At 57.8% G+C, this 13,146-nt stretch overlaps 1 protein-coding gene across 2 annotated transcripts in view; it reads right to left on the bottom strand.

Moving 5' to 3' along the window:
* Positions 1-12,683, bottom strand: part of AP3D1 (adaptor related protein complex 3 subunit delta 1) — a 37,518-nt gene extending 24,835 nt beyond the window's left edge. For both annotated transcript variants that reach the window (XM_027049335.2, XM_053220185.1), the window contains exons 1-3: positions 12,336-12,683; positions 712-807; positions 36-116 (exon numbers count right to left, since the gene is read on the bottom strand). In XM_027049335.2, coding sequence (XP_026905136.1) covers positions 36-116; positions 712-807; positions 12,336-12,431 — 273 coding nt within the window. In that variant the 5' untranslated portion in view covers positions 12,432-12,683. The remainder of the gene's footprint in view (positions 1-35; positions 117-711; positions 808-12,335) is intronic.
* Between the last annotated feature and the right edge of the window lie 463 nt (positions 12,684-13,146).

Below are 13,146 nucleotides of genomic sequence, written 5' to 3'. Positions count from 1 at the left end.
CGGTTCAGGTCTCAAAGCAAGCTCGCCCGCCTCACCTTGAACGTGAACTTGGAGGCGCTCATCACTTCTATGATGTTGAAGGCAGCCCAGCTGATGTCATAGCCCAACATTTGTAACTGTTGAAGAGACAGGCGCGGTGATTTTCACTCACACGCCGAGGCTTGAGCCCCAACGTCCAACATTCTGTCTCAGCTCCTATAGGACCGCCACATGCTTCTCGAACAGGCGGGCCTCTCCACGCACACACCCCGGGGCATTTCATTTCTTCTTCTGACGGGCTTGCCTTCCCATTGAAAACCACAGGACCATGTTAATCACAAACACAGGAGGAAGGCCTGTGGTTGGAATACTAGCGTCCAGGAGTACTGGTTAAAATTCCCCACACCCCCAAAGTGGCGAGGCGCCCCTGGCAAGCCTTCCACCTCCCTTCTGACCAGCAGAGGGGCCAGAAGAGGGGGGCCTGGCCCAGGCCAGGCGGGGCCCACCATGCCCCGAGCCCCAGGGTCGTCGCAGCGTGCTTTCCCTCAACTTTGTGCCAAGGCCGGCGCCTGGGGATGACGGTGTCAATGTCTGGCAGGCGGGTAGAAGCGGACGGTGGACGGATAAACGGGTGGACAGAAGGACAGATGGAGGGATGGTGGAATCTACAACCCGCCTGACGGCGTCGGGGTTGGGGGGGCTCCGCCCGAGCAAACGTTCCGCAGTACTTACGTAGGTCAGCTTGCAGACCGCGTTGGCTTTTACTGCGATGTTGTCTTGCTTCAGCTCTTGCTTGATTTCATCAATGCACTGAGAGATATACTTTGCCTAAAAGGGAAGCAGACAGCGTTGGAAAATCCCAAGTGTCTAAAACGGTCAAGAAAGCAGGCAAACGCAAGAGGCCGCCCGCCGTGTGATTCTGCTGGCGTGAAACACCCCGAGCAGGCACATCCACACACACAGGAAGCAGGCTGGTGGGTGTTGGGGGCTGGGGAGACACAGTGCTCTGAAGCTCACTGCGGTGACGGCTGCCCGACTCCTGAACGCACCGGCGAGAAACCGCACGGGTGACTCGTACAGCACGCCAGTGTCTAATAGAGCTGGCACTTAAAGAAGCCGCTTCGGCAAGACGCCCGGGGGTCCCTCAGTCCTGAGAGGACAGGACGACGGTGAGAGCCGGACTCCTTGCCACGGAAGCAGATGCCGCAACACGTTATTCCATTTTCGCAACTTGTGTGCACAGCTGACGTTTCCCTTCTCTTTCTTTTTAAGCACTGTCTGCACTCAACGTGGGGCTTAACTCACAGCCCCGAGACCAAGAATCCTATGCCCTCTTTTCATTGAGCCGTCCAGGCGCCCCCTGGCGGTGGTTTTGTGTCGCCACGCTTTAAAAGTTAAAAAAGAACTTCAACACAGAACAACACTAAGACACGGGGTCCTCTAGTTTTAACAGCTCGCACTGAGACTCGCACAAGGCCCGGAAGTAACCCCCAGGTCCCGCCGTCCACCCGCTGACGCCGGCTGCTCGACACCCAGCTCTCCCGTCCGGTCCTGCCCCGGCGGCGGCAAGCTCGTCTGGGCGTCTCCGTGGCGCCCGCTGGCTTCTCTCAACGGGCACCATGTCGGGGCTCGTGCCTGCGGTAGCACAGGGTCTGCGCCTTGCTCTGTCTCCCCCACACACACGTAGGCCACCTCGTGTTTATCCGTTTGAAGGATGGACACTTGCAAACTGCCCGCTTTTTCAACTCCAGGAGTCACGCCGCAGGGGATGCGACGACATGGTCTGAGGATTCCCTCGGGTTTCCTCGCTGATTCAGCACGTCTACCACTCAAACGGGCTTCACCCGAAGCAGTACTGACACACGAAGTCAAGAGCCACTGGCGTGCCCCTCTGGGGGGGGGGGGGGGGCAAGGCTCCTTTCACCCCTGCCCCGAAGAGGCCTCAGAGAGGAGCCACGAAGCGAGTGGCCACCGCAGGGCTCGGAACAAGTTTGTCGGGTCAGTGCCCCAGCCCCGCACGTGCCCAGCACTCCATGCAGCACGAGGAGCCTCCCGTCTGTCATGTGGCCAACAGCAACCACCGCTAGGATGTGCCCAGTTGGGCATCTGCCGGCAGGACTCAGTGGTCAGCCCCTGGATGCCGTCCCCAGGGTGACCGCATCGCGAGAGACCAGGGTGGCAAGCCCATGGTGGACTCCTGCTCCAAGTGTCCTGTACGCTGGCCGTGCACCCTGCACTCCCGTCCCCCGAGGCCACACCCCGCTCGGCCCCGAGACGCTCCTCTGCCTGAAGCACAGGCTCCTGGGGACAGGAGCCATCGGAGCCCTCTCTCAGCCAGGGAAGAGTTCATGAATATTTTACGATCGAGAGTCGGTGCAATGGAGCAAGTGTCACTGTATCCTTCCAACAGGCTTCCAGTTACTAAATCCCACTTGGGAATCTTCACTTGCTGTCCCTGCACACAGACGGCCCTTCCTGCATCCTGGATCATGACCATTAACCATTTAAAAGGGGAGAAAATAGGGGGCTGTCTGGATGAATGGGTGGGGCATCCAACTCTTGATCCCGGGGTCGAGAGTTCAAGCCCCACACTGGGCGCGGAGCCTACTCTGAATGAACAAATGCACGAAACGGAAAGGACAGGCAGACAGTGACAAGTGTGGGGGGACTCACGCTTACGCACGGAAGACGGGGCCAGGTGATGGCCCGGCAGCGCTCCCAGGCGCGCGCTCAAGAACGGGGGGGGGGGGGGGGGGGGCTGACCGTGCAGTGGCAGGACTCGTGACGGCCCCCAAGCACGAACTCAAATGTTCTGCCGCCGCTGACGCGTTTGCACACAGTCTAGGGACCTCCCCACCCCGGCTTTCGGGAGAGCCAGGTGGAGTCCACTTCTGCCGCCGTCCTCGGAGCTCGCATCAGTCCCAGGCTCCCCCAGGTACGGCTTTAAAACGACTATCTGGAGACAAAGGCACCGGGTAATGTCTCTCCTGGCTTTTATCTCAAGCACCCCACAGAGCAGCCAAGGCCTGGGGCTCCTGGCTTCCAGAACCAGAACACAGGGCAGCTGCCACTCAAGGAAGGAAATCCCAGGGGGCGGGGGACTGGGGGGGGGGGCGATGCTGCCCACACGCTAACCTAGAAACTCAGCCTGAATCCGAGGCTGACCCCAGAGCTAGGCACGCGCGGCACGCTCCAGCTAAAGCAAAAAGAAACGAACACACCACACCCGCCCCCTGCCCGCAGCGAGGAGGGCAGAGCTGGAGTCTCGGCCCAGACAACAAGCTAACTGCCCCTTAAAGTAACCCTGCCCCCCAGTCAACACGCCTCAGAGAAGATAACACAGTCTGGAGCCTCCAAAAACGTGTCAGTCACAACGTCCAGGATTCAGTCTGAAGCTACTCAAAACCAGAAACGGGACCATGTCACCCGTACCCCAGAAAAAGAGACGATCCACGAACACCGGCCTTGAGGTAGCCCAAAGGATAGAATTAGCACACGAAGGGTTCAGCTCGGCCCCTGTGACCGTGCTCCCAGGAACCAGGAAAAAGGAGGTGCTCACCAAGAAGGAGAGGAGGAGAAATCTCAGCGAACACAAGTGGCAGGAAATAAGCCAGCGGAGGTTCTAGAAAGATAATTTCTGAAACAAAGAATGCACGGAATGGACTGAAGGCAAATGGGAGCTGGAGAGAGAAGTCAGCGCATCTGAAGGTGCGACAATGGTAACCGTCCGGTCTGAAGGGGAGAAAAGTTCGAGAAAAAAGGGGCAGAGCCCCAGGTCTGTGGGACAAGAGCACGCGGCAGGACAGGCATGTAACCGGTGTCCCAGGAAAGGAAGGGTGGGACAGAGAACACATCTGAAACAAGAACGGCTGAAACTCCCCCACATGTAGTGAGAGATGTACACGTACAGGTTCAAGAAGCTCAGCACCAACCAACAGAAAACTAAAAGAAAACCACACCCACACATCCCCAAGTCAAACGGCCAAAAACTGAAAATTGGGAGAAAATCTTTATTTATTTAGGTAATCTCTATGCCCAACGTGGGGCTCAAAGTCGCAGATCAAGAGCCACGTGCTGCACTGGCTGAACGGGCCAGGCCGATGACATCTGTCCCTGCACCTCGGGGCACTCCCGGGGGGAGGGACACGTGAGCCTGCTTGAACTGGAGCTGCAGGTACAGAGGAGGCGCCTGGCTCGCGGCCCGCACCTGGGAAAGGCAGGGAGGTGACGAAGGACCGGAGAGCACGTGCTCACGCAAGAGGATTCAGTACTGACCTCGAACGGGGTCGCAGCAAGTCGAAGGAAGGAAAGCGGAGCCCCGTGGCCACGTTAATGTCTCATTTACACGCAACATCACTAACAAGGAACAGGCTGGTCAGGGTGGGCGGGCGGGTCGGGATCTGCGTCCAGACAACGCTATTAAAAACATACGTTAGAAAGAGCTTAAAGCCTAAGGTACGAATAGCTACGTATCCTTGACGTTTAGTAAAAAAGAAAGAAATCGGAGGAGCGAGCATGATTCGGACTTTCAAACAGCAAACCAAGCACTGAAATGGACGATGCCCTCTCTACACCTTCTTCGTTAAAGAATTTAATTTCGAACAAAGGACACAAACTTCCCTTCTACAGGACTCCTCAGGTCTATTGTAAGTAGCCATTTCGACCCTGGCCACCTAGCAGGATTCCCTGCAGCACTTTCTCCCCATAAACGCACTGCTGGCCCCATTATCGACATCCCCACCCAGCACCGAACGTGACGAACCACGGTCCACAGCGGACACGAGGTCACTCCTGGTGCGGCACACCCCGTGGGTTCAGACGAATGTCACGGACACCTGCCCACCACCACCACGGTGTCGTCTGGAGTAGACCCACGGCCCCGAAATTCCTGTGCTCCTCCCATTCACCCTCCCCCACCCCGGCAGCTGTGCCTCCGTGGTCCTGCCTTGTCCAGAACATCCTGGACTTGGAACCACCCCGTGTGTCGCCTCCTCAGCCTGGCTTCTGTCACCCAGTGCTGTGCGTCTGAGGCTCCTCCGTGTCTCTGTGCGGCTCGATGGCCGTTTTTAGTGCCGGATGGGCCACAGTCTGTCTGTCACCTGCGTGGGCCAGTTCGTCCATTTGTTCACCTGCTGAAGGGGCAGCACACTTGCTCCAGCCCTTGACGTTTTCACAAGGTTCTCTGGACTGTCCCAAACACGTCAGCTCTGTCCGCGGGCCCCACTGGCTCCCCAGCTCAGGGTCTTGGAGCCCACACCACCCTGTCCATGAGCATGAGCCCCGGGCCCCTTATTGGCTGAGACCCCCAGAGCCTGGCATGCACGGGATGTTCCGCCGGAGTGTAAATCAGTGTTCCGAGCCACTTGGGTTTCTCAGACCAGAAAATGTCAAGTCCTCACGACAACCGGGACAGGGTGGGGACGACTTTCTCCACCTTATGAAGGACAACCAGGGTGCTGACCACCATCACCATCATTTCGATACGTTTTAACCCCAAAACGTAGGAAAAGTCGGTTGGGAAACGAAGGAAGCTGTTCTACCGACCACACTTGAGTGTCAGCAACAACTCAGGATGCCACGCTAGCGTTTTGCCCTGGACGGGCTCCAACGCCCCTGCGGCCAAGAGGAGCCGCGACTACCTCGGGGAAGGCCTCCCGCGACGCCCCAGACCCACTCAGTCCCAGTAGCTGGAGACAGCGTGACTCCAGCAGCCTCCCAGCCCCACCCCTCTCCCCTCCCCCACAGCCAGCCCCCAGCACCCCCCACCCCAACCCTGCACACACAACAGGCGGTGCCTGGCAGCCAATCATGGTCATTCCTGTCACCTTCATGGCCCACATCACCCTTGGCTCTCACACAGGACAGACGACCAAGGGGCACCAAGGTCCACCTACGGGGCAGGAACGCTATTCAAAACGCTTTGATGCAAATCCGTGAAGACAGAAGCAGATCCAGGAGGCTGGGGGAGGGGGTGGGGAAGTATCTGAGATGCACACGGGTTTCTTTTGGGTGTGACGGAAATGTCCCAAGGTGACATGGTGCTGACAGCTATGCACGTTTTCTTGGCGACAGAGAGACGGAGAGAGGCAGAGAGGGAGAGAGAGAATCTCAAGCAGGATCCGCGCTCAGGGTGCAGCCCGACACAGAGCTCGATCTCACAACCACGACATCATGACCTGAGCCGAGGTCAGCCGGAGCAGCGGCCAGAAGCCGGCGGCAGGGAGCTCGGTGCAGGCAGAAGCAAGCGCCCGGCAGGGACACAAGTTGAGGTGATAAACTCACCAGCAAAGAGTTCACTCAAAGAACTTCAGGCAATTACGTTAACTGAACTGTGTAACGTGCTATGTGCCATCACCCCGCAACTTACGAGGATGAGGAGCAAAGCGAATCTGGAAAGCACACCCTCTGCGTCTGCCCGCGAACAGTCTTCCTCGATTGCCACACGCAGGGTGGGTCCCCGCATAACCCGGACCCGGCTGTGATGCCGTCAGGTGGCCACACCGCCTGGTCAGTACAGAGCCCCGTCCACGTGGTCACCCGCGCTCTGAATGACCCCCTCCTCTCGGGTCCGGCTAAGGTGCCAAAGCAGCACAGGGAACCCAGGGAAGCACCCGGTCATGGCCGGGTCACGGTCACGTTTACCAGTCGAGTACATAACAGAGGGTGTGACAAATGACAGACACACATAGGGAGGGCTCCAGGAGGGTCCCGAGTGTAGGAGGGGGCCAGCCGCCGCGTCGCCCTCCCAGCACGGGGATGCTTTCACCAAGACCCTCCCCCAACACACAGTTTGGAGAGGTTTGCAGAGGCGTCATCACCCAGGCGGGATAGGTCGTTAATTCAATCCCTGGCCCATCTCCCCTCCCAGAAGATGGCCCACCCAGGAGCCACCAAGTCATCTCATTAGGACGAAAGTCACTCCTGTCACCCAGGAAATGCCGAGAGATCTAGGAGCTCAGGGTCAGGAACAGGGTCAGAGACCAAAAAATAAACGAGGATGTTCCTAGTACTTTTATTGCTTAGGAAATTACAAAGATTTTATTTTATTTTTTTTTTAATTTTTTTTTTCAACGTTTATTTATTTTTGGGACAGAGAGAGACAGAGCATGAACGGGGGAGGGGCAGAGAGAGAGAGGGAGACACAGAATCGGAAACAGGCTCCAGGCTCTGAGCCATCAGCCCAGAGCCCGACGCGGGGCTCGAACTCACGGACCGCGAGATCGTGACCTGGCTGAAGTCGGACGCTTAACCGACTGCGCCACCTAGGCGCCCCGGAAATTACAAAGATTTTAGAAGCTCTGCCTAGAGCCAGGGATGAGGACCCAAATATATATTTCCTTTTTTTTAATTAAATTTTGTTTAACGTTTATTTTTGAGACAGAGAGAGAGAGAGAGAGTTGCACACAGCGTGCAAGCAGGGGAGGGGCAGAGAGAGAGAGGGGGAGACACGGAATCCGAAGCAGGCTCCAGGCTCCAAGCTGTCAGCACAGAACCCAACGCGGGGCTCGAACCCACGAACCACAAGATCATGACCTGAGCTGAAGTCGGACGCTCAACCGACTGAGCCACCCAGGAGCTCCGATCTCCAGTATCACAATACCACAAGGTCCAACAACATGGTGACGATGTGGGAAACACAGGGTGCCCGGATAAAGGGAAGAATGTTAGGGAATTCAGGGATATTTTTCTTATCAGTTTGGGTCAGAGATTCTCCTGGGCAATGTCTGGGGACATCTGTGGTTGTCAGACTGAGGGTGCTCCTGGCCTCGTGTGGGCGGGGCCAGGGATGCTGCTCAACCCCCACAGAGTCTGGGCCAGCCCCCCAGAAAATGATCCAGTCCTGAATGTCAGCAGTGCCGAGGGAGAGATCCTGATTTAGGGTAATGACCAATGTTATTAAAGAAAAGGAAAAAAACTGGGGCACCTGGGTGGCTCCATCAGTTACGCGTCCAACTTCAGCTCAGGTCACGATCTCATGGCTTGTCGGTTCGAGCTCCGTGTCGGGCTCTGTGCTGACAGCTCGGAGCCCGGACCCTGCTTTGGATTCTGTGTCTCCCTTGCTCTCTGGTCCTCTCCCACTTGTTCTCTCCCCCACCCCCCCAAAATAAACAAACATCAAAAAAAAAAATTTTTTTTTTTTTTTTTAAGAAAGAACAGGAAAAGAACTCAGTTCAAACTTCGTATCTTTACTCTCCCTAGAAGTCATTAAAACAAAAGGATTTCTCACAAACGGAGTGCCTGCCCTGGGCCAGACGAGATACGTGCTTCAACAACAGTCCCAAGACCAGATCCCATCTTGGTTCTACATGCACCTCACAGCCTGGCGAGTCCCACAAACCTCCAGGGCTGAACCCCAGGAAACTGCCATTTTTTGAGATGAGAAACAACAGAATATGAGCTCTTGCCTACAGTTCAGCCTTTTTTTTTTTAATGTTTATTTATTTTTGAGAGAGAGAGACACAGGGTGAACAGGGGAGGGGCAGAGAGAGAGAGAGACACAGAATTGGAAGCAGGCTCCAGGCTCCCCGCTGTCAGCACAGAGCCTGACGCGGGGCTCGAACCCACAAACTGTGAGATCACGACCTGAGCTGAAGTCAGATGCTCAACCGACAGGAGTCCCCAGGCCCCTACAGCTCAATCTTAATCCTAGGTTACGTCTCATTTCAAAATATTACTCTACACAAACTGAATTTTTAAAGTTCTGAAACACCAGTTAAATGGTTTGGAAATGTTCATACCCAAGCCAGAACACTACTACTCAGATACTAGTGGATCCAATCAGGGCCTGTGCCTAACAATGTGAAGCCACTTCAATGCGGGGGGGGGGGGGGGGGGGCAAGCAAATAAACTAAAGCACATCCAGACTAGGGAGATGTTAAAAATACCGTGGGGCGTCTTCATACACTACATCCTGGGAAGCAGTCAGTAAGGGGCACGACACTACAAGCAAGATGCACACAGAACCTTTTTTTTTTTTAATGTTTGTTTATTTTTGAGAGAGAGAGAGAGAGAGAGAGAGAGAGAGGGAGAGGGAATGAGCGGGGGAGGGGACAGAGGATCCAAAGCAGGCTCTGTGCTGACAGCAGTGAGCCCGATGTGGGGCTTGAACTCATGAACCGTTAGATCATGACCTAAGCCGAAGTCAGACACTCAACCAACTGAGCCACCCGGGCGCCCCCAACAGAACCTTTTTTTTCAAGTAATTTCTACATCCAAGTGGGGCTCAAACTCACAACTCTGAGATCAAGAGTCACCGCTCCACTACTGGGCGTGGCCAGGCGCCCAGGATGCAGAATGAAATCTCAACACTCGGAAATGCCCATCATTTCTCAGCACAGAAAAAACACTCAAAACACATACTCCAAACTGATTTACAGGGAAGGAGCATTCCCCCGTTTCTTTAATAAACATCGAGTATATTTTTAAAAGTATGGGTGTGATTTTACAACCTAAAAAAGATTGAAAAGCAGCTTTCCCCCAAATATGAAGAGTACCCAGAAGAATAACTTAGGGGCGCCTGGGTGGCTCACTTGGTTAAGCATCCAACTTTGGCTCAGGTCATGACCTCACTGTAGGTTTGAGCCCCATGTTGGGCTTTGAACAGACAGCGCGGAGCCTCCTTAGGCTTCTTTCTCTCCCTCTCTCCCTGCCCACTCCTGCTCTCTCTCTCTCACAATCAACATTAAAAAAAATTTAAACACAAACTTTAGAAGTCATTTGGGGTCCCCCCCCTGTCATATCCAAAGTTTAGAAGCAAGGATATTCATAAGTGGATTTTGTCCTCCCTGCCAACATTATTTGTGCTGTATCTTAAGGATTAAAAATAAACTAAGCACCCAGACACATATGAATTCGACCATTGTTTTCAAACTTTTTGGACTCATTTTGAGAGACGTGTTTCCGTAGTAACCCAATACACGTGCATGCACACACTTAGCTGAAATAAGCTTCAATAAACGGCAGTTACTCTATGTGCACGCAGGACTGGGATTTTCTAGTTTCTTTTTCAACATAACTCGTTAAATTGAATTCACAACCCACTAAGGGGTCAGAGGCTGAGGTCTGGAAATAGCCAAGTAGACAGCTTCGTGGGTGACCCGGTGTAAACCCGCATTACGTCACCCACAGCATCCTCAGAAGCACTTGAAGGGGGTGGCTGTCACCCGACTCAAAAATGTTTTTTTCATGCTTATTTGTTTTGAGAGAGACACAGAGTGCAAGCGGAAGAGGGGCAGAGAGAGAGGGAGACACAGGATCCGAAGCGGGCTCCAGGCTCCCAGCTGTCAGCACAGAGCTGGACCCGATGCGGGGCTCGAACCCATGGACCTCGAGATCACGACCTTAGCCGAAGTCGGACGCTTAACGGACGGAGCCACCCAGACGCTGTCACCCCCACTTTGTATCAGAGGCACTTCCCTCGTCACCCAGTCAATAAGCCCGAGAACTTGGACGCAAGCCTCCCGATGTCCAACAACACGACTGAATCACCACAGATCACGCTGCATTTCCACGTGGCCTTTCAAGGCCCCGTCGAGCCTCATTTGTAGGATGCCGCACCGAAGATTTCGGCTAAAACCTATTATCAAGCCAACTCTGGAGTGCGCTACACTGCCGCGGAGAAAGCGCCTAGTGTCGAGTCCTCAGCGGGGTGCGGTGGGGAAGCAGGGGAGGACCCAGCGCAGCCAGAGGGTGCAGAAGCGGCCGAGCGGCGACTGGAGAACACCCCAGCAACCAGCCTCCAGGGCACCCCGATCTGTTCACGAGGAAACCGGGGGGGGGGGGGGGGGCCAAGACACCACGTCCTCTGGGAACCGCCCACAGGTGGAGGGCAGGACCCACACAGACACGGGCCTTCGAAGACTCTTCCCCCTCCAGCATCCCCGGGGAAAGGGCTCCAAGCCCACGGAAAGGTGCCAGCGATTCTCAGTGAATCAACCACGGCTCCGGGAACTGCCCGGGGACAGCGTGCTTCCCCCAAACACCGGGCGCCCGAAGGAGCGGCCTCGGTGCCTCCTCGCAATCCCAGAACAGGCGGCCCAGCAACATCCGCTAACCCAGGGAAATCAGGAGGAGAACCAGCGCACAAAAGAAACGTGCGGGGTGAACAGGTTGCAGATTCACTCGGCCCCTCCCAGCTGGGAGAGACAAAACCCGGGCCAACCAGCCCCTCTCCCGTCACCGAACCTGAAGGCCAGGACCCAGTGAGACGCGCACCGGAACCACCCCTGCGAGCGGGAGCGGCTAACGGTGCAAAACCGGGGATAGCCAAGGAAGGATAGGAGGGTGCAAATGACTGCCCAGCGAGGTCACGCCCGTTCTGAAAAAGTGCACCGGCGGCAGGAACTCGGCCCGGCACACGGCCCGGGGGCTGCGGGTGCCTCGGGCAAATTCCCTCCCTTCCCTGCACTTCCCACCCTGGCGTGCCCGACTTCCCCGGCGCCATTGTGAGGAGGGCGGATGGCGTCGGGCAGTGGGACCCGTGGGACCCGCACCGCACGCAACAACCGCCCGCCACCGGGCAGCCTCCCCCTCCACCTGGGAAAGCGGGGTGCGCCTTCGAGACCCCCTGTGCAAGTGTGGGCTGACACCTCCTCAAGGAAGCCGGCGGCCTGGTGGCCACTGACCGTCCCCGTTCCTCTCAAATCTAGGTCACTGGCTGGGGGGAGGGGCGCAGGGAAGGAAACGGGGCCCACGGTTACGATTTTACTTGTGGACAGCCTTTTCCTCGCCCCGACTTTCGGCTTTCTGGTTGAAGCCGGCTTCCCCATTCCCGGACCCCCCAGCGGCTTCCTTATTTTGAGTCAGGGCTCCCGCGGTCTCCCCTCCCTCCCTGAGAGGGGCGGCTCCACCTTCCCGGGGACGCGGGCCCAGGAGGCAAGGCCCGATTCCCGGACCGGGCCCCAGAGGGCCACCCGGACGCGTACCAATCCCATTATGGGTTCCTCCGGGAGCGGCCCGCGGAGAGGAGGGCCCCCCAACCAGGAGTCCAGAGGCCTGGAGCGGAGTTAGAGCCCTCCAAAGTCTCTTCCCGGGCCACCTGCGGCGACGGGGAGGCGGGCTTCCATCGCCCAGAGGGTAAACTGAGACTACGGGGGGGGGGGGGGAGGGCACCCAGCGGCAGGGCCCCCAGGTGATCCGACACACACGGGAGGTACGGGAGGTCCTGAGAATCGCGGCTCGCGTCTGTCAGGGGTAAACTGAGGCTCGGGGAGAAAGGCGCGAGCGGCGGCCCGGGTCGCAAGCAGGCGGGGCTCGAGGCCTCGGGGGCGAGCAGGAGGCCGGAGTCGGGGTCCCGGGTGGTACTGGCGTCGGGGTCGGGCAGAGCCAGGCCGGCCCCGTGCGGCGCGCCGGCTCACCTCGTCCTCTTTGTGGTTGCGGATGCCGCGCACCAGGTCCTGCAGGTTCTTGTCGAACATGCGGTCGATGCTGCCCTTGACCATCTTGAGGGCCATCGCGGCGGACGCCGCCGGGCTCGAGCCCCGGGAGGCCCGCGGCAGGGCACCGTGCGGGGGCCCGGGGGCCGCGCCTGCCGCCCGCGGAGCGCTGCGCTGCCGGCTGCCGCGGTGGCGCGGGCTCCCAGGCCAGGTCGGCGGCTGTCCGCGGGGCGGCGGCGGCGGCGGCGGCGGCGACCCGCTCCGCAGGCCGCGCTCGCACTCCCGCTCCCCTCCGGCTCCGCGCCGCGCCGCTGGCAAATGGCGGACAAGATGGCGGCGGGTCAGCTGACGACAGGAGCCCAGGCCCGGCGACCCGCCCCCGGAAGCCCCGCCTCCCCCTAGGGCCCCGCCCCTACATCGCCAGGCCACCACGTTTCCCTGGCGACGCCTGCCGCCCAATGGAAACGCAGACAACGCCCTCACCGTCCGCTTAGCTTCGCACGCTCCGGCTCAGGGCTCTTCTCTGTCATTGGCCAGCGGCCCCCATAACTCCACCCACTTCCTTGTTTCGGGTTCTAACCACGCCCTCCAGGAGCGCCCTCCCTGCCCCGCCCCTGAACCAAGTGACAGCAGTGGGTGGGGCCTGCTGTGGGCGGGGCTCCCACGTGGAGCTTCTCAGGCAAGTTCCTGGGAAGGAATCCAGCTCCGCCTTTCCTGAATCGAAAAGCTGACACTGCTCGAGAAGCCCCAAACCCGACGCAGCGGGGAGCGGATGCGGTGCCTCCAGCGCGGT

The sequence above is a fragment of the Acinonyx jubatus genome, chromosome A2 (assembly GCF_027475565.1).
Source record: "Acinonyx jubatus isolate Ajub_Pintada_27869175 chromosome A2, VMU_Ajub_asm_v1.0, whole genome shotgun sequence".
In the NCBI taxonomy this organism is placed as follows: domain Eukaryota; kingdom Metazoa; phylum Chordata; class Mammalia; order Carnivora; family Felidae; genus Acinonyx; species Acinonyx jubatus.
This window is presented reverse-complemented; position numbering and strand designations above follow the sequence as displayed.